Source organism: Canis lupus, chromosome 19, assembly GCF_048164855.1.
Source record: "Canis lupus baileyi chromosome 19, mCanLup2.hap1, whole genome shotgun sequence".
In the NCBI taxonomy this organism is placed as follows: domain Eukaryota; kingdom Metazoa; phylum Chordata; class Mammalia; order Carnivora; family Canidae; genus Canis; species Canis lupus.
Window position 1 is genome coordinate 25,705,436 of NC_132856.1, and position 21,971 is coordinate 25,727,406.

The following is a 21,971-nucleotide window of genomic DNA, read 5'->3' on the forward strand; positions in this document are numbered from 1 at the left end:
TGTAAGTTTACAACAAAACCCAAGATTGAATTCCTCACCTGAGTCACTTCCTTATTGACTGAATCCATTTAGACTCCCCTCTCATTTAGCAGAGTATTTTTATTAAAGCCAGGCATACAAACATCAATTATCCAAGCTGCATCTAATTTCCTTCACCATTTATTTTCCTTCGTTGGCTGCCAATGGATTAGAAGACATGATTAGAATTCAACAGGAAAATAAAAACAACAAAAAAGAGAAAAGCAGTTTAACAAAAACAGATGCTTAACCAAGAACAACAACATCCAGAATTAAAATAACTTGTGATTAAAAAAAATGTCCTTATCTTGCCTAATATAAACATGCTTGCTTGATTTTTATCAGCATTGCCTACTGGAATGGGACAAGTTAGCATGCTGAATTAGAATAAGCAGAGGCAAAAACCAGTAGTTGTACTGACTGTGCTTAATGTATATACTACACTATGTTTTAAACTCAGTACAGTCCTTAACTATTTTCAATAACCATTACAAAATGTCTTGCTTGTTGTTGAAGTCTTATTTGTTTGCTTCCAGCCAACATTAAGGAGAGAAAGAAAATAAAGAAAAGGCATTTAAGACATCTTATGAACTTGTTAAAGGTACAGACTTTGATTCAGAGAGATGATATTAAAGTTGTCATAGACATATTCATTTAATCAGCCACTACTACAGTGATGGGCAAGAACATGGTACAACAAAGGAAGAAAACTTAAAATATGAAAAGTTATATGAAAGAGATGTCAAATGATGCAAAGAAGGAGGGGTGGTGGTTGCAGTGAACTAGATGCTAGCCATGAATCAAATCATGCCTGTATCAGGAGGTGGCAAACTATGGCTTAAGGACCAAATCTGGCCCATTTGTTGTTTTTGTAAAAAAAAGTTTTATTGGAACACAGCCACACCTATTCATTTACAATTTTCATGCCACAATGGCACAGTTGAGTATTTGGGACACAGACTGGTCCACAAAACCTAAAATACTTACTGATGTTTCCTTAAGAGAATGTTTGCCAGCCCTTGTATGTGTGGTATATGACAGTGGCACCCCTAAGATTGCCCACCTATTATTACAGACCTTGGTTTGAACTGTGACTTCTTAACAGCTAGGAGACCCTAAATATATGTGAGCCTCCGTCAATTAATTCATAAAATGAAGTTCATTAAACCTATCTTATAAACTTAATATAAATATGAATGAATGATCATTCCCTTCCAGTATCCCTGAAGGCTGTGCAGGTGTTTTTAAACCAAAAGACTTTTCAAACTTCTTCTCACAAAGTGAACACTCTGCATCATTTGGCCCCAGCCAGAGCAGTCTGTCTCATTTCCCACCACTCCACTTCTCAAGCTACAAGCACATGATACTGTGGGTTCTATTCAGTTCTTCAAATCCATCAAGTTCTTTTCCACCCATCTATCTTTGCCTATGATAACCTCTTGTCTGGAGATACTTATTCTTTGTCCCTCTCAATTTCCATAGTCTCCTCCTGACTGTTCTTCAGATTTGAAGTTAAATGTCACTGCCTGTGAAAGGCTTACCTGACTACTCAGTGTAACATGGATGCTGTTCTGTGATCTCAGAGTACCCCCTATTTCCCTCCCCTTGATAACTGTTACTACAGTTTGCAATTTTAGATATAAATATAGAACATTTTCATGTTTTTTTTAATCTCTTTTGCCAGCTTAGTTAGTGGCTCCACTCAATGATTAGAATGAGTGCCCAGCTAAGAGTAGACCCTCAAAAATATATTTTGAATAAATGCCTCACTTTTCGTTGAGCAGTCTGGCAATATTTGCATTTTGTTAGAAGTCAGGATAATGTTGAAGAACACTGAGCTTTTATCCTGATGACATGCTGGCTGCATCATTGATACAAGTTGTTTTATCTCTCTGAACCTGCCTTTTCTTATCTGTAAATGGGGTAGGTAGTCCTTACTTCCCATGCTTGTGGTGAAGTCAGCTGTGGGTGAAATGAATGGGTGAAATAGTAAACGTGGTATGGTATATTGTAGCCCCTCTATAGGTTTGCTAGCTCTGAAAGATACTTGATAGTAGATAAAGTCATAGCTCTAGTGATTCTCCAAATCTTTAGTACCTTCAGTGTCCTTATCTGGGAAAAATAATTATGCCCACCTCATATACTAGTCATTTGTTAAACATGTTGAAATATGTAAAATAATTAGAATCCCATCTCCTATCTACTGAATGCCTGGTAAACATTAGCTATTGTTTGTAATTATTACTCTCAATTTCTTATGGACACTTTTCCCAGAAAAGTACACATTCAATACACTTTCAAACAGTATATTGTAAATAGTTGCAAAGAACTCACAATTCCCCTGAAACTCCTACTCTTCACTGTACAGACATAGGCTCTATGTTATCCTTTACCATTAGCTGCCTTTGAGACCAAATCCCAAAGAAGAGTTTGGTTGTAGGACTTACCTAAAATTATCCAAAAATATAATTGTGTGTGTGAGTTTATCTGTCTGGGCTTCCCTAATGTTCTTCAGACACTCAAAAAAGATTATTTCTGCCAAAAAGGGTTTTAGTACTGATTCTCTTGGTTGATTTGTTTATTTGGGGTTGAAAGGAGCTTGATAAATATCAAAGGCTATATAGCTTTTCTTCTTTTGAATTTCACTCTTTACTTTTAATTGTGGGCTAAAATCTGCAGCCAGAGTATACTTTGCAAAGCAAAATACACACAGACACTTGAGAAACCTGCATTTGGCCTGCCCGACGACCTGTATGGCTGCCAAGAGCCGCCGCAGACCTCGCCATGGGAGTCGCCGTCTGGGGCCTGGGGACCTGTGCAGTGTATCTGGCACCGGATCTGCCTCACTAGATGATCTTTAACTTTTCTGAAACTGTAAATAGCAACCCTTGCAATTCTCACCTGAGAATTTGGAAAAGCCTGTTCGTAAAAGCACTTAGGAATCTTCCGGGAAAGTCTCTTGGTACTTAAATAGACCTAACCACTAACTTTTTTTTTTTTTTTTTTAACATTCTTTTTGCCAGGAAAACAAAACAAAACAAGAAGGCTACTTAAAGTTGCTATTGGCATTGTCATGAAACAACAATTAGTGATTGTAATAACAAACGGACATGTGAGGCACACATTGAAAATTGGACATGCTTTATAAATGCCAAATAATAATAATGATGTCACGAGGCTTTCATTTTCAGACCATCTTAATTTCATTCTCAGTTTGAGATTGCAGATTACAGTTGTTAATTATAGAAATTGGCCCAGAGTGAAACCTTAAATCAGATTTCCACTAAAGTGCATGACTGCAGCAAATTACTTTATAGTGGAAGAGTGTGGCATCATCTCTGATGGAGTGGGGTCTGCCTACCAGCCCGGTGGTAATTTTCCTCTCAGTGCGCTGTGGCACAGCATGGCTTCTAAACAATCCCCTCTCCCTGAGCTAAGCAGCCTGTGAGTACCCGTGTGCCTTGTTCTTATAAAAGTCCTAACTGTATTGTTAGTATTGGTTAAACTCTCTTTCTTCTCTTTCTCTCCCTTTTGCATTCTCCCCCACTTTCTCTCTCCCTCCCTCCCTCTCTATGCTCTCATATGGACTGTATTTCTCAGCTCACATTTGCTCAAGTGCTCCCTCTTCATCTTCTCTGTCCCTCCTGGCATCTTCCATTACTGCTCCTCTAGCCCACGCCGAGGGAGGCTGCTTTCAACACTTGCCTTTACCCAGCTCTGGAAAGGGGAGGAATAAGCAAAAAGAGCCAAGGTCTCATCCCTGGCTTCTGGCACCTGCAACTCTGTAACCTGTACCATCTTGGGTTACTTCACATTTAGTTTGTAGGTCCCAAATGAACTAAGTTGGGTGACTGCTCTACCTGCATCCTGGCTGCTCTCTGCTACCTGACTTCCTGCTCTTTCCCTTTCTTTGTTGACCTAAAACATCACCTCTTCCAAAAAGCCTCTCGCATGATAGCAGTCTACATCGATGGTCCTGCCCTGGTGTTAGTTCTGTGAGGCATCTGTACACTTTGAATTGTCACCACCAGCTTACTGGTCTGGCTCTCAAACTGGTCTTTGAATTCCTTGAGGATAGTGGTGATAATATCTTATTCATCTCCATATCCTAAGCTCTTAAGTCTATACCTGCTATAAGGAAGATGGTCATTAAGCATCTATTGAAATTAATTTGATTCATTTACTCTTGAAACCACTATTTATTAGATGATTATGCCATGTCATGGATTGTGCTAGGTGCATATGGAAAAACTACATGGCCCTATTGTGGAGGAGCACAGAAGCGATTGGCTACAGGATGAGAGGTGAATAAACTCCATAGAAGAACAGTAGTCCATTTCTCAGTGAGTCTAACAATGGCAACTAACTAATCATTCCTCCACTGTTGGATAAAAAGGGTTTTCCTTGGGTTCTGCACCTGTGCATGTGGTTGGCTTACTTTTAGGTACAAGTTGTTAAATGAAGAGTATTTTTAATGCCAGATGTTCATTCAACAGTATGAGATACTGACATATGAGAGCCTCATGGGAACTGAGTACTACCAGATCCAGAGCTCACATTTGACACTCACTGCAGGGCAGGCACCCAGTAAACAGGATTGAGTCATGGGGTCCTGGGGATCTTCCCTTCTTCTTGCTCCCTTACTCCTGCCTTTTTGGGTGAATTCACATAAGTTTGTGTGTGTGATATAACTACCTTAAGATAGATGAAACCAAGCAATTCACCCTAACTTGATGAGGCAAGAAATTGTTGACATCTGAATTCTTCCTTAAAGAATGTGCACGTTGAAATGTGGCAAGGTGTACAGGTGCCAGTGTGTACTTTATTAGAAAAGCTTAGTCTCTCTGCACAAACCCAAGTGAGCCTCAGCAGTTCCTGAGTTTTTCTCTTGGACACCGTGGAGTCATTATTGCTCTTGAGTGTTTTTTATTCCATTGTTTTGGCAAGTTCCTCTCCATCCCACAGCTATTTGGAAACTGCTGCTGTACGAAGCCTCAGTGCTAACAGCATTTAATAGCTGTCATTAGAAAGCAAGCTTCTGCTTACCAGTCAGCCTGCTGTGAATGGTAATGGGAGGTTTCTGTTTGGGGAGTGGCCCCAATCTTTAATTGGCTTGAAAAATATTGCTCATTTATTTTATTCTTAAGACATTACCTTTCTATTGAGCTTCACTAAGTTTGTGCCTCTATTCTGTTCTAATTCAATATAGCTGTAGTAAAGAGGTTTTCTTATTTCTAACATGCTGTCTAGGTAACCTCTCCTCTTTCATCATTGCTTGTTGAAATAAACACATATATAAAATTACCGTTAAGTATTTTACAAGCATTTCACGTGTATTATCTCATTTAGGCCTTTCAGCAACCTTTATGGACTAGATCCTGTTACTCTGTTTTTTAGATGAGGAAACCGTGTTTGGAACAGGGTATATAATTTGCCCAGGATGCCCATGCTAGTATCTGGCATGAATGAAGAATCAGCAGGCAGACTGGAGAACTGACTTTGAACCTCACTGAAACATGTTAGCTATGTAACCTCAGAGCACATCATGTGAATTCTCTGTGTAGGTGTTTCAGCTACAGAAAGCTAATCTTTACTGTGCTTCCTTAATGGAGTTCAGGCAAAAATCAAAATTTAAAATAAGGGTTCATGCAATGGGTACTTTCTGAAACAGTGAAGTGCAGAACAATATAAGGCATTCTTTTCTCATATTTTTTTAAAGATTAATTGAGAGAGAGAGTAGAGGAAGAAGCAGAGGGAGAGACTCTCTAAGCAGACTCCACACTGAGTATGGAGCCCAATACAAGGCTCAATCTCACGACCCATGAGATCACAACCTGAGCTGAAACAACCAAAAAGTTGGATACTTAACTGGCTGATCCACCCAGCTGTCCCTCCTCATATGTTTTGTGTATTTCATTTAGCATAATGAAATAACAGGATTTTAAAATGGCATGCAGCACACACATACATGCTTTAGTGTACCCTAATATAATTGTGATGCCATCGTTAGAATTTTGATAACTCTAGCTTGATGAATAGCCATTTTCTGGGGGTGTTATCAATTAATCTAGGTAATGAATTCTCTTCATTATCTTGTTCTTCATGTTAATTATACAGGATTTTCTTATACCCATTTATCAAGTCAGGATGAATCTTTTTTTTTTTTTTTTGTCCACATGCCTTTGAATATGGAATGCATATAAACAGGTTCAGATGATGGGTTTAAATTTACATTTCTGAAAAATTCCAGTCACTGACTTGACTTTCCTCAGATCCTTACTTGTGGTATGAGCTTGTATATCATGTATATCATTCTTTTGGGGCTCATTCTTTTTAATCAAAAAAGGTTGTTATCTAAGATAATTAAACTATTTCTGGATTTTGAGAATCTACCTCTAGCATATCAAAGAGGTATTAAGGAAGGATGGAAAAGCTTGAATCTTTACTACTAATGTAAAACAACAAAGAATCACTTCACTAAGTTCCTACTTTTGAAACATTCCATAAGGCACTTATGACAGATAAAAATTTCAGTGTAAAGCATGAGGGAGGGAAAGAAATAAGTGCATAAAATTTTAAATGACACTACTCATAGAGGAACAATTCTAGACAATTATATATGAAAAGCCAGAATAGAATATGTAATAAATGAGTGGTGATTGATTTCATTTTGAGTTCCCAGAAGTGAGTGATGGGAGAATATGAGTTAATATGGTAAGGCTTTATATTGCTATTTAGTAATTCAGTACTAAATTTTAACTTTTTTGACATTTTGTGGGCCTTTTGTCTTGTAATTCATATGCTGTGTTAAAAACAATAACAACAAGGAGTCTTATTCTAATCATCTCTATTACTTAGGCAGTTATTTTTGAGAATGTCGGCTAACAGCGTTTTGATGGGCACCTTCCTATTTTTTATTTCAGGTGGAAGCCATCCTTGTCAATATTTTTGCTGGAATTGTCAACTGTGCCATTATTGCCAATGGGATCACCAAAGCCTGTCAGGAGCTGGAACTCAAGGTGCCCCTGGTGGTCCGGCTGGAAGGTGAGTTATGATAGATTTCCACGGTGCCAGTACCCCTCCTCTAAGATCAGGTGCCCGACATGTTTTGCACGTACAAACTTCCTAAGACAACATAAAGAAACACTGGCTTTAAATAAGATGAAACAGATGCTCTATAGCAATACCTCTCTGAGTCCCTAACAGGCTGGTAAGTACTACCACTCTCTAAGAATGGCCTTTGTTATGATTCTCCATATTTTTCACACTCATTCCAGAGTGGATCCTTTTGATTATGAATCACTTTGTGAGATGAGTTTATTGAAACACTTAGAAATGTTACTCCAAGATTTATTCATCATGGGGGGAGCAATGCTTGTCCAACCTTTTGGTCTTAGGACTCCTTTACTTGTTAAAATTGAGTACCCACCAAAAAAATAAAAAATAAAAAAAAATAAAATTGAGTACCCTAAAGAGCTTGGGTTTATTTTGAGTTATCACTGTATTAATTGATAACATAATTAATTAATGAAATTTGATAAGAGGTATAACTACTTTGGACTTTTAACATACTTCTTCAACAATAATTTTTATATTGTATATGTTACACATAAATACACATGCTGTATATTTTATGAAAATGAACTGTCTTTTAAAAATTTTAATAAGAATAGCAGCACTGTTTTACATTTTTGCAAATCCCTTTACTATCGAGCTTAATATTTGCTTCTGTATTATATGTGTTGCAATATGCTGTTTTGGTTGAAATGTGTGAAGAAAATATGGCCACATAGGCATCTCTATTTGAAAAAGGGAGGGGTTTTTAATAACCATTTCATATAATTGCAAATTTTCTTTGTACTACACTAAAGTTAATGAGTAGTAGTTTCTTTTTAAAGATTAGTATCATGTGAAATCTGAAACTATTTCAATGGGCTTTTCATACTGTTATATTAAAATCCATTGATCTGTCTTGCACATTAAATGGATTTTATACATGTATGGTTCGCAGTGCCACGCATTGATCCATATGGAAAATACTGGATTATGCAGATCTTCAAAAGATTGGCACATTTCAACACACAATACTAAAAAGTTCACATTTGTTCAAATCACAGCATTCTCATCAGAAAAACGTTTAAATACTGGGATGCTGTCAAGGTAGTAGATGCAACTTTTCCAGAAATCTAATTTTCACTTTAAAGTATAAATTTTATCATCAGCCACACAATGATCAGATGTTTTCTGTGAAGTGGCTGTCAGGACAGCCTCACTTCACTCATTTTAGAGAAAATGTGTACCATGTTACTAAGTCAGGATAACCATAGTGTGTCCATCATTCTTCCAAGAAAATACAATATTTCATGAAAAAGTGGGTGGTTTAACTAGCTCCTCAAACAATTGCACAAGCACATTTTTTTAGAACAACCATCACAGTTCAGGATGCAGCATACTTGTTTTATGTATACTTGCCACTTGGTCACACAGAGGATTAAAAAAACATATGCTCAAGGGTTGACATTTAATAAAATTAATATTCTTTTACTGTTCATCAAGGACATTCTTACCTGCAAGTGACAACTTTTTATTATAAGTGTGTGGTGGTGAAAATACAGTGGCCATTAGTACAGCTTGGGACCAGGGCTTTGATTCCATGGTAACAAGCCAGTCATTTTATCCACTCTTAATGTTTGCTTCATCAGTGCAAATGCCAACAGAGTATTATTGTTTTTGTTGTTGTTATTATTATAAAAATAGTTTTTACATCAGGGACTTCCCCCAGAGTTCGGTGAACCACATTTTGAAAACCACTCTAGTAGAGAAGCAAAAACAGGCACTTCAGTGTGAGAACCTGTGCAAAAGGCCCATCCATATGATCCACAAATTCAGATTACAGTGACCACGCAGCCCCATGATTAGATTTCTGCATACTATTCTTGGGACAGCTTGATTTCCCCAACTTCTATGCTGGTGCCATAATTACCTTCTTCTCCTCAAGATAAAGTCCAGGGATATTTTGACTCTGTTGTGTATCCTTGTCCTTTGAGGTCAAGATTCCAGAATAGCTGCAGTCTGTTTTTTTGTTTGTTTGTTTGTTTTTTCTTCTCTTTGCCTCTTTCTATTTCTTTTTTCTTTCACTCTCTGACACTGTCTTTTCTTCCTGAGACACTCTGCCTCACAAATGTAGATCTGCACCATATGGACAGAAATTGAAAGAAATCGTATTGAAAGAAATATAATCACAAAGAAAAATGGAAATAGCTGGTGCAGCACTTGGCAAAGTTAAAGTGGACATTAAAACCTATGAATGAATAAATCTTCTTAAAAATGCAAATGAGACATAATTGATCCCTATACAAATAATTTCAATAAAAGGAAAATTACTGGCCGGTCTGCAATGAAAAGAACACTGATCAAGAAGTTAGTGGGTTCATCTTATACGTATAATTCTGATTAAAATGTGGATGTCACAGTATTTTCAGAATCCAAATGACCAGTGGTCCTCAGGTTTTAAAAGTCAGCTCTGCTTGTGTTCTTAAACGGGAGCAAGTCTCTATAAGCAGATTAGACTCATGTCTGTTCCTTAGAAATGACTAGAAATGAGTGTCTACCATGGAGGGCTCATTGTTTCTAGTGATTCCCAGTGTGCCCGAGTGGTCAGCAGAGGCCCATAATTATTAGTTGTGAGTATGTGCATAGGAAAAGAGAGTTACCCACTTTACTTCTTTACTTCACTTTTTTTTTAAGTAGCACTTGTTTTCACACTGCACTTAGTGTTCCAGAAGTGTTAAATGATCCCTCTCATTTATCCTTATCATGTGTATCTGGATAATACACATGCTAAACTATGTGAAATACCACGTCTGATGTCTTCTCCCATAATAATTTCTGTTGGCTGCATCAGAGGTCTACCTGAGCTACAAGGAAGAAGATTTGGAATTTCTCAGTTTGTTAGATCATCAGATTTGCATCTTTTAAGTTAATGCACTTCCAAAATAGATGCTTGTGGGTTTTTTTTAATTCACTAGTTAAAATAATAAATACTATGTGCAGGTCCTTGAGCTTTAGATATTAAGTAGGATGTATAGAAAAATAAAAAGCTATGTCAGTTACTAGATAAATGGGGAAATACAACAAAAAGAAAAAGGAAAATTAACAATACAAAATAATATATACAAAATGTTAACAAGTGTTTGTCCTGATAGACTCTGCTTCTGTCTTAGTAGCAGTAGGCATTGAAGCATCAGCATGGCTTATGGAATCTTTCCAAATATGGATACCTGGCAATGTCCACTGTACCATAGAGAATTGAATGTGATGACTCAAGATGAACTCAAAAAGGATATGTCCCCCAAATTTATGTAGACTAAAAATATCCATGATGACCTCTTTGCCACTCCTAATCTTCACTGGAATAGTTCCTATCCTATAATAAGCATCGAGGGCCTTTTATCGAGAGGAAAAAGCAGGAAAGCTTTTTGACATTTCTGGGATCCTAGCTAGTGTTTTCTTCCTCTTGTAGGAAATTAGTCTCTTGTATGAAAAATGTGTCTTACCCTCACATGTTTTGTACCAAGGATACTAATAGCTATATGTGATTTCTAGGAAGTAGCAGCCCCACACCAAATCAGGGCTGTCCTGTGTTGTGTTGGTACTACATAATAAATAAGAGAAGGGTGAAGAATTCTGCTTTAACTCTGCTCTTGGCACTAATCCTATATAACAAAATGAAAAAAAAAAATCCGTGATGGTATTACCCATAAAGGCCCTGTAAAAGGAACTACATAAAAACCAAGCCAGGGCTCTTTATGCTAAGGGAATGCAGACTCCTATAAAGTATTTGTCCCTTAAGCAGAATTCCGTGTAGCTCAGCCCACTTTCTTTGGCATAGTCTGCTTTTTAAGCTTACTCAACATTGACTACTATAATTATAGTACATTTAGAGATGTGAGTTAGCAGAGGAATATTATAAAAGGAGAGTTTCCAAGTTGAGCATGGAAATATGTAAGATTTGAATCATTGGAAAGGAAGGGGGAGGGAATTTGGTAAAGGATCAGAAACAAGTCATCAGATCTGTTCCATACTTGGCAGTTGGAACTGGCACCGTAATAATGGTAAAACCTGAAATCTAAGACTGTGGTAGATCAGAAGGCTGTCATGGAAAGAGTAATGGCTTTGCAGCAACATATTATGGCTAAAAAACTAAGTGGGAAAATCATGTCAGTCTGCAGAGTCTACAACATTAGGTAGAATTTAGAAACCTAGGCAGGATTACCACATAGAGGTAAAAGTAGAGTAGACAACAGCAGAAATAGGAAAGGAATGAGAGAAAAAAGAGGGAAACTGGGTTTTAAATCTAATGACCAGGAGAATGAATGATGGCATGGTTGGCAGACTTCAAAAAGTCAGCAGTGGGAACTAGCTAGAGAGAATGGGAGAGTATTACCTTGGAGAACAGTCATCCTTGGTTGAGACGAACCTCTAACATCAGAACACGTGTGGAGGTAGAGATGAAGGAATATAGGAAATGATCCGAGGAGTAATGTGATAGAAAAATGGGTAAGTCAGCCCATTTTGTAGTCCCCCAGTAAACTACACTCAGGTCTTGCTGCCTTTGAAATTGTTTGCTTGCAGTACAGCTCAGTTAAAAGGAGAAACCAACGAAAACTAAAAATCTCCTGTCACAGAAAGTCTGGTTCTCAGTGCTTCGGACGGGGAACAGTTGCTAACTACCAGGACATTTTACGGAATTTCTCTTGTACTCAATATTAACTTTCATTAGCTTTCTCTGGTTTAGAACACAAATTCTGCTCCTCCCACAAATCTCTGTGCATCCAGTCATATTTTATCCAACCAGAGAGCATGAACAAAATGCTTCTTTTTTCTAAAAATGCTACTTTTTTTTTCTAAACTAGCAACTCTTCATCTGTGCTGACAAAGAAAGACAAATTGGAATGAAGAGGCAGGAACATTTTGGATAATTTGAGTGGTAGTTACTATTTTTTTTTTTTGGTAGTTACTATTTAACTTGATTCAACATATACTGTGTTTTAATTGATGAATTTTAAAATTATATTTATTCATATTCATATTAAAACTGGTTTATGTTCCCAGAATGTGCCCCATCTTCCAGCTAGTGAAAGGAAGATGGGAAAAGGTGTCCATCATCCCAGCATCTGTGATAAAGCTTAGTGACATGTAAAAACAAAGTGTGGTAGAAAAATTTTACTGGAGTCTGAATTACAATAATAAATAATTATTATTGCTAACATTTGTTAACTTGCTAAGTTTCAGATCTCTGACACAGGGCTGTATAGACTAAACAGATGTCAGATTTTAATGACCAAGATAACAGGCATTTCAAAAGCCAATAACAGGTTTTGTTAGTAGTATCTACTTCCTATAAATAAAGAAGTTAGTCTCGCTTGCTTGTTAAGTGGCCATTTGGAAGATCCAAGATCCATGCCATAATTCTCACTAATTTGCGACCCACATTTTCAAGCCTCCATTGCCATAGACAGTGTATTAGAAGTATTTTGATGAGGAAAGTTTTAATAAAATCAGGCTTGATCTAGTAGGATTTATGGACAAATCTTTGTTGTCAGCTGTACAATAAGTACTAGCTGTTTTACCAGTGGGTAAGAAAAGGATTACTCTCCTCTTTGAAAATGGTTAACTTTAATGTATTTAATGTATTAAATGTATTTAATTTGCCTTACCACAGCAGAACTCACTAGCTGAGACACAGGATTGTTTTTATTTAGAAGACTGCTAGGTAAATCAAGGAAATTGCATTTTGATGAGGGAGTTTAGTTTTTGTACATAGTTGTTTCTAGTGTGAATAAAGAACAAATTATCTGAGATGTTTATTTTTTTTCCTCTTTGACATGTATACATACCTGGCACAAAAGTCCCCTAGGCGGTTAATTAAGTTCGACCCATGAATTGTTGAGAAATGTACAGATATTTATTAACACCTTTGTATTTATCTAAAGCTTCAAGTTTTGTATGGTCAGTTTTACTGCTCTGGATCAGGGCCTGCCAATATCTTGAAAGAGCTTTTTAAAAATGAATTCATTTTTCTTTATTGTCCCATTTAAATCTGCAGCAAACTTCTGTATCTCAAGTCTAAAAAAGAATTTGCTTTTCTCTCAGGTGTTCATTGTGATTCCAAGTTAAGCTATAAATAACACTGAGCCTATGTGATTGGTAGATTTGATCCTTTCTCTCTTAGCCAAATCTTTTCAGTTTGATTTTTCTGTACCAAAAGTTTGTTTCAGGAACATAAACATTTTGCTTCTCTTTTTACAAATATCTTTCAAAACAAGAATCCCTGCAATCCCCTTCCTTATCCTTGTCAATCCCTCAACATGTGCCCTTAAGTCTCATTTCAGTTGATGAGAACATAAATGTCTGTAAGTCAGAAACATTGTATCCTGTCTCTCTCACTGTCTTGACCAAGGCACTAGTGCCTCTTCTGTGTGGACAGGTCCTTATTCTTGCTCTCGGCAATACTGAGGAATCGGAGCCACAGCCAGAGAAGTGCACATCAAGTATCCTTCCTAGCACAGACACAGTAAGTTGCTACGTGATGCTTTGGTCTGCTCAAGGGGAAAAGAAACCTGGAGGATTAAAGTGTTCAGAGGCAGCCACAGAGTTTTCAGCTGTGTCTCCACACACTTGATGGCCCCATGAGTCCTCCATGGTGTGAGGGTGTGAAACTAAGAGGAAGGCAGCAGTTACTCCTCTGATTCCCGTCAAAAAGGCAGCCTTGGCAGACTGACTGTGGTTGATTGGCTGGAAAAAGCTTTCGTTCAGGATATTTGAACCCCAGGTTTACTGATAACCCCCGGAGTCAACAGAGAATGAGAGACCCCCTGGCTGAGTGCGGGCGTGATCCTGGGCGGAGTGAAGGTGGATGCGCAGTGGCACCGGGGGGATTGGCTCTGTGTCCTTTAACATCCCCTGGTCTCTTTGCACATTTCCCAACGTTTGCTCTGTACCGAGTTTTTCATCAGCTCTTCCTTGCTCAGTCCCTTTTGCCTTTTAAGGCAAGGTGGACCTATTTGCCACCTCCACCCCGGCTCTCGGAGCACTCCTCTCCCCACTCTCCACTTCTCAGTTTGTTTTGCAGTCACTGGAAATGTGGCTCCAGGAGGAGGAGTCACACATTCTGTGCTGGTGCAAGTCTCTTTTCCTCTTGGTGCCTGGTCCTCGTCATCCTTTCTGTCCCCATTCTACTGGCCCCCACTGTCTGCACACCCCTCTACTCCCCTTGCTTTCTGCCTCATGAATGCCCCCTCGCCTCTCTTCTACTCCTTCTTCCTTCACTGTTGCCCATGGATGCTCCTTTCCTGGGACTGATTTCACTTCCTTTGATGTCTGTCACCTCTCCTCCTTTCCATCACTGGCATCTTCTCCTTGAGGACCCTCCTTAGTGTTTAATTCATCCTCCCCACATTAAACCAGAGGACATGCTGGAGACAATCCTGCTCTGTCATCAACCCTTAAATCTTCTCAGTGCCTAAATTGATATACACACTTCTGAATGCTTAAACTTTGCTGCACTTAAGCTTTACCCCATGTCTCACAGGACCTAACCTAAAGTGTTAGGGTAGTGAAAGCTTTTTTAGGTTGAATATTTAAGTTTCCAGACAAATAATCCACAATATTTGGCACTTTGAATTTTCATTTTACTCCTAGATGGTTCATGTGAGTAACTGAAATTTTTCCCATTATGGACATCCACTGCTACTCAGAGAAGAAAAAGAAAAAGCTACTCAGCACACCTTAGGGAAGTACTCATTTAACCAGTCCATGTTGCTGAGGTCTTTCAGGGGACCCAGCAGATCCTTCCCCATGCAGGGAATCTGGTGAGAAATAGCACAAAGGTCTAAGAGACCAAAAGATCACTTGCACTACTGATGAAGAAGATGAAGGATACACCTGATCATATACTGGCACACACCCAGTCACAGGCCCCCAGGGACCCAGAGGGCCAGTAGGGACTCCCTGTGAGAGCACAGTCCAAAGGGAAGGCAGCCGAAGGGGCAGTGCTACATCTGCTATCTTTCTCTTTCAAACATCCCAGTCAGTGAAGTGTCTCCACTGTCAACATAGAGCCAACGGTAGTCAAAGGTGAGACTGGGAGTGTTTTGCTCTGTGTGGAAGGAAATACCCCTTGATGCATATCCCTGTAATGAGTCTGCTCTGGGCATGGGCCGCCTTTTGGTCAGGTTATCACCTCAGTCTAGGCAGTGGTCTTTCTTCAAAACTGGGAGCCCGAAGTTGTTTCCTTGGGGCACTCGTAATAAGGAAGGCATTTTAGGGCATGGCCAGTCTGGTGCTGGTACATCATAAGTTCGGTATATCACATCACTACTGTCTGCTTTGTGAGTGTTTTCTGAATGGTCAGTTAGTCCATTTCTTCATGCCTCAGTTTCCTTATATAACACTTGGAAGTCCTATCTGATCAGCCACCAAAGAGAAAGAGAACACATTGCTATCAGGAAAGGGACACACTGGTAGATTCTCTGTCCTGCTTTATATGTGGCCATTGTGTCCTTTTAATAAGACTCTCCCAGGGACACCTGGGTGGTTCAGCAGTTGAGCATCTGCCTTTGGCTCAGGTTGTGATCCCTGGGGTCCTGGGATGGAGTACCACATCAGGCTCCCCGTGGGGAGTGAATGAGTGAATAAATAAATAAATAAAATCTTTAAAAAAAAAAAAAAGACTTTCCCAAAGAGTGCCATCTTGAAGCTGTCCAAAGACAGAGCTAACTAGGAGGAAAGATCCCACAAGAATGGGCAGGACAAATAGCTTTCATCTCCTACCACCTTCTATTTATTGGCAGTGGCTGCCTGCAGTGCTGTGCTAAGAAAGATGTTGAGACTATATCCCTGCTCAGTGGAAAAGAGCTCTGTGGTCATTGTGTTCCACAGATGTGGGAAAGGAGAGTGGGGGCACTTGAGCCAAGTACTGGCCACTGTTATCCTGGAAATACAGCTGCCTGCTGTATAAGAAGCAGGAAGTGGAGGCTGCAAGCCGAAAAAGCATTAGATGAAGTTGAGTTCTTACCCTCCCACAGCCACAGGGCCAAAATTGTGGATTGTATAGAGCAAAGGTCTGCAGACTTTTTCTATAAATGGCCAAATTTTAGGCTTTGTGGGCTATGTATTCCCTGTTGTAATCACTCACCTCTGCCACTGTGGCACAGAAGCAGTATAGACAATAGAGAAAGGAATGGGCATGGCCGTGCCATGATACATCTTCGTTCCAAAGAGAGACAGTGGGGCATAATTTGCAGCCTAGTGTGGGTAGAGAAGGGGCTAGCAGCAAGAGACCTAGAATTCTGGAAACTCCCCATGGAATTTGAGTCTAAAGCCTCAGCTTTAAAAGGTTTTGTAAAAGTCAAAAAAGATTTGGGTGACATTAAGCTCTGACAGTCTAACTTCTCAAGGAACAGATTAGCAGTGAGATCTCTCAGTCATCCCCCACAGAAGTGTAGAATCATAAGCAGCGATGCAGTGATGTCCCTTTTCAGGCAGCAGTAAAGTTCCAGAGTCAGGATTCCAGACAGAAGTCTCACATCACCAAAATTACCTTTGAAAAAATTCCTGAAATCACCCATGTGTTAGAAAACACACACATTGAAAGCCATGAGATAGGCTGAAGGAAGGCATGAAAATGAAGTCTATGCAGATGTTTAGGCGTATAAAGCATCCTTTCTTTACAAGACTAGCCCTATTCCTAGTGGGTGCAGAATTAGAACATTCTTGCTTGCCAGAGGATTCATTCTATCCCAGTTTAACATAACATGTATGATGCTTTTTTTTGAGGGTTAAAAGCAAAAGTGTAAGCAACTCACATAGTCCCTCAATGGATATGTGTTAGACTTGGTCCTCAGCCTTGCTGGCATGATCCTAAGTCCATGCACAACATCCTAGCCATCAGCTTCAGGTGGTGGCTCCAGCTGGCATCTTATGAATACCTGTCATGCTCACATCCTCAGCAGTGGTTTCTTCTTACCATGGGAGAAGAAATTATGGAGGAAAATAGGTGTGCACAGGATATAACCCTGTAGGATATTTTATGTCATTTTTAATTTTTCTAAACTGTGAGGTACAAGGCATTTCTGTAAGATACTCCTCCAACTACAATAACTTCAGTTATTGAAAAGGCTCAGTTTTCTCATCTGTGAAATGGGAATAAAAATATGACAGTCTCATGGGTTTGTTGTAGGAGCAGATGAGTTTTAAAATAACCTGGATGGTCCCTGGCTCAGTAAATGTTAGCTACCATTATTACCTGAGCTCTCATTCCTAACTCCGCTGACGCCGGGCCTCTGGGGGCTGGCAACAATGTGCCGAGCAAGGTGTGAGGTTCTGGATGCATATCGCCTCAAACAAGTGAGGACTGCTGATGCAGCAGGACTTTTACCTCTGATTCTCAATAAATTATTCCATTTTAACAGTACGATAACAAGACAAAAGAGATGTGATAAGTTATCTAAATTTACATGTCACCAAGAAAATGGACCTCTTCTATCTGGTTGTCACTTGAAAGGAGAATAATGAAAGAGGATCAAGGGCAAAAGGACAGTGAACATTTTAGGAGGAATCTGCTGCTTTGTAGAATTTAGTTTCTTTCCACTGACCTCCTTTCTCCTCAGGGGGAGGGGGGAGAGATTCCATTTCTTAGAGCAGGGGTCAAGGTATTTGAGAATTTATGGGCCATACTGACTCTGTCACAATAGCTCTGCCTTTGTGGCACAAAAGCAGCCTTTGACAACCTGTAAATGAATCACTTTGGCTGTATTCCAGTGAAACTTTATTTATGGACACGGAAATTTGAATTTCATGTAATTTTCATGTATCACAAAATATTATCCGTTTGATTTTTTTCTCCAACTATTTAAAAATGTAAGAACTATTCTTAGCTGATTTGGAACAGCTCTGACTTAGAACACCAGACTGAGAATCAGACCTGTTATGGTTCACTGGTTATTTGATCTGAGCAAATCATCTAACACTTTTGAGCCTCAGTTTCCTCTAGTAGAAACAGACATATCCTAAAAGATTGCTAGGATTCCTTCTAGTACTAAAAGGCCAGGCTGTGTGGTTGTCATATGGCTTTGCAGTCAGACAAACCTGGATTCTTAATCCTGGCTTAGCCTTTGACTTGTTGGGGGACATTGGGCAAGTTCCTAAGCTTCCCCAGTTCCTCAATTATCTCATCTGTAAAATGGGGATAAAAATTATGTCTTCTTTAGGGTTGCTATGAAGGTTGAAGTGATACTGTAATTGTGAACCCCTTAACTCATGTACCCAACAGACATTAATTGATTGCAACTAGTATATATTCAATAAGTGCCAATTTATTGCATTCATTTTAAAAAAAACAAACCCTGAATTCCTATTAAAATAATCCTTTAAAAAAAAAAAAAAAAAACCCAGCTCCCATATACTCCCACAGACTGGAGAGTAATTTTCTTCACAGCCCTGTGATACAAGGCTGGCCTGAGTGGGTGGGGGGAAGGGGCCACACTTTCTGAACAAAACCCAGTAATTTCTGTCCACTACGGTTGCCTTCTCTAGCAGGTATTGAAAGCAAACAGATTTTGATAAATTAGCTTTGCATCTCTGTTTACAGCTCTCTCACTCCACCTGGTGGCAGGAAGTCAGTTGGTAAAACATGCACCTTAGGAGACCTTTAAAAATTTAGTAATTACTCTTTCTATAATATTCTCTTGCAGTAGAGCAAGATTTCATCATCAAACCATTCCCCTTTGATTCTCTATGCATTGCCATTTTTGTGGCATGCATCGGGGTAGATAAGCATTTAGCTTAGCAGCTTTTCAGCAAGCCGACATTAAGAAGTGCTCGAAGTTGAACCAGCGTGAGTCAATCAGTTATCTGTACAGGTGGTTATTAAAACTGTTGTCCTGCAGCCTCATTAAACAGCAATGCAGCATTTAATAAATATTATAACATGTCAGCAACACTATTTAAATGTGGGGAAGAGATCAATTTCCTTTGTAATTGAGTACGCAGGCATAAACACTGTCTTTGGAACTCTTAATTCCATGTCAGAGTTTAAAGCAGCTGTGATGGTTTCTATTTAGAAATAAAGGCAAGGAAGGGGATGGGAGCAGGTGTCAGCCACCTGCTGGATCAAGAAGAAACCAACCTTGAATATTCGAAGAGTAGGGTTAATGAAAGGAACCCACACACCAGCAAGCATTTGCCCAAGGCTTCCCCTGTCTCTCTTTTCTTTTCCAGTGACCTCCTTTCAGGGCTACTGGTTTTCTTTCTGACCCTCTTCCCTGAGTGTTCCCACTTCCCTTGGAGCGTCTCTCTCCATAGGAACGAGGAAGTAGGGTCTGTCCACAGAAGAACAGTCCAGGGAGAAACCAGTTTGGATGCCTTGGATGCCAGCACAGAGTGCTGGCAGGATCAGGGCAGAGGCTGATGCAGTGGGAATTGACAGGCTCACTTTTTGCCCTCACTCTCTGTATTTGACTCTTGTCTATACCTCTTTCTTTTCATGTGTCTGTCCCTCTGGGTTATTCCTCATGTCTGTCTGTCTCTGTCTCTCTCTCTCTCTCTCTCTCTCTCTTCTCCCCCCCCCCACCAACTCATTTTTATTCTCCCCTCTTTCATCCTCCCCCTCCTCTCTCTCCTTTTTCTCCTTCTCTTCCTTTCCCTCTCCCTCCCTCCCTCATCCTGGGGTTCTGAGTATGCCTAGCCTGTGCTTAATAATTAAGGCTGTAATTAAACTGTAACTGCAAGCATAATTAAAATTCACTTTAATGGATCCTGGAATTGTGAAGCAATTAGGCATTTTGATATGGCCCTGCAGGAACAGCTGGAAGGAGAAAAGGGCCGGTTTTCTTGAGGGCTGTTCCACCCTCTCCCTCCCAGCCCACCCCCCTAGTTGTTAACCTTGAGCAAGGCATTGGGGCAGGGTGGCAAGCAGAGCTGCTGGGCCAAAGGAGTGGCAGCAGCTTGGAGTCCTTGGGGCACTGCACACAGCCAGCTGCTGTTCGGCCCTTCTTAGAGAAAGAGGCCACTAGAAAAGCCCCTGAAGACTCCAAGTAAACTCAGGAACTCCTTATGTTTAGGTTGTTTGGGGCTTCTCTTTTAATGCTATTAAAAAAAAAAAAAAAACGGGTTATTTGGGGATGTGGGGCCAGCAAAGTGATCAGAAAAGCACCCTCCCACATCTCACTTCCTCAAGCACACTTGCTGTGTATGAGTGCATCCATCGTCATTTAGTCCACAAACAAGTACATACTACATAATAGATACTACACTAAGTCTGGAGAGATCCTGGTGGGCCGGCCTGACAATTTTACCCCTCAGGAAGCTTATGTTTGGTGGGGACAAGAGAAATGTCAGTGAGCAATCCCAGTAGTGCTATAATTCTGGAAGTACAAGGTACTCTAGAAGCTCATTTAGAAGCCACTGCTCTAGCTTGGGGGTTGGGGGAGTGGTGACAAGGAAGGCATCCCTGAAAAAATGCCATTTAAACAGTTATCTCGGAATGTTTGCGTGTCAATCTAGCAGAGAAAAGGCAAGAGTTCTTGGGGGAGGACTCAGTGCCAAAGGCCCAGCATTTCTGCAGGTTCATAGATATCTAAATCAGTCATTTTTCCCCATTAGAGAATACTTGGTGCTAAGTTAAGTCCTGAAGAAGGTGTCAGTTCCTGAAGAAGGAACTGATTTATTTAAGCTTCTTAGTTGCAAAGAAGAGTGACTCGTACAAGTAGTCTCTAGGACCTAAAATGGTTAAGAGCTTATTTCATCTATACCCATGGAAAGGAATGCAGTTAAACTGCATTAACAGTTCTCAGAATCAGGGACACCTGGGTGGCTCAGTGGTTGAGCATCTGCCTGTGGCTTAGCTCATGATCCTGGGGTACTGGGATAGAGTCCTGCATCAGGCTCCCCGCAGGGTGCCTACTTCTCCTTTTGCCTATGTCTCTCCCTCTCTCTGTTTCTCATGAATAAATAAATACAATTTTTGAAAACAAAAGCAGTGCTCAGATGAACAGAAGCCAGAATGAAGCTGGCCCTCAGAAAGAGGAAGATGGAGCGTGGAGGCCATCCTCCAGCGCATGACTCCAGCAGCCAGTGCACTTGACAGCACTCCTCGCTGCATGTGTGTGCTGCCTTTGTCTGCTTACCTAGGGCTATTTAAATCCTATTCATGCTACTCTGTCCTATATCATATATACTACCCATTCAGATTCTCAGGAGAGAAGCTAAGAGCTGATGACCATCGTCTGTATTTGGACCACTCTTGGACCAGGTGTAGTCGTGCCTTGTAAACAGTCCATATCTGCCTCTGAGCAAAGATCACAATGTGGTCCCTCCTCCAGCAGAAGACACTGGGTAGAATAAGTATAGCTAGACAGGGAAGTTGGAAAAAGCAGACACCCTAATTGTACCTGATCCTCGCTCTTAAATAATTTATAGCATCGTTGAAGTTTCAATGATCTCATGCGTGGGAAAGTGCTACAGATTTTAAATGTCATACAAGAGTCACTGGGAAATCACAACCGAGTGGGAAGAACAAAGGATTTTGAGGCTAAATCCTGCCAATCATTAAGCCTCAGTGCTCTTGGCCAAAAAAATAAATAAATGAATAAAAAGAACTTATTTACAAAAACTCAACTCACAAGATCTTTTAGAAACCCCAAACTCACAAGTTCATAGGCTCAAAGTATTGTGGGATGTCTGAAAAACAGAGATTTTTTTTATTATTGTCAGTATGATTATGATGATAATGATATCATGTATTTATAAAACCTGTTAAGAAGGGATCATCCATGGTTCAGCCAATCATTCAAGCCAGTGAAAGATCAAGTTCAGTGTTTATTCCACTATTTCCTAGCTATTACTAGCCATGTCAGCTAGACTTTTATGTTTAACTTGTGCTTCAGTCATCC

The 21,971-nt window shown here is 39.8% G+C and overlaps 1 protein-coding gene across 3 annotated transcripts in view; it reads left to right on the forward strand.

The window, feature by feature from the left end:
• SUCLG2 (succinate-CoA ligase GDP-forming subunit beta) overlaps positions 1-21,971 on the forward strand; it is a 254,132-nt gene that overhangs the window by 227,306 nt on the left and 4,855 nt on the right. For all 3 annotated transcript variants that reach the window (XM_072785456.1, XM_072785455.1, XM_072785457.1), the window contains one exon: positions 6,942-7,062. In XM_072785456.1, the coding sequence (XP_072641557.1) occupies positions 6,942-7,062 (121 nt within the window). The remainder of the gene's footprint in view (positions 1-6,941; positions 7,063-21,971) is intronic.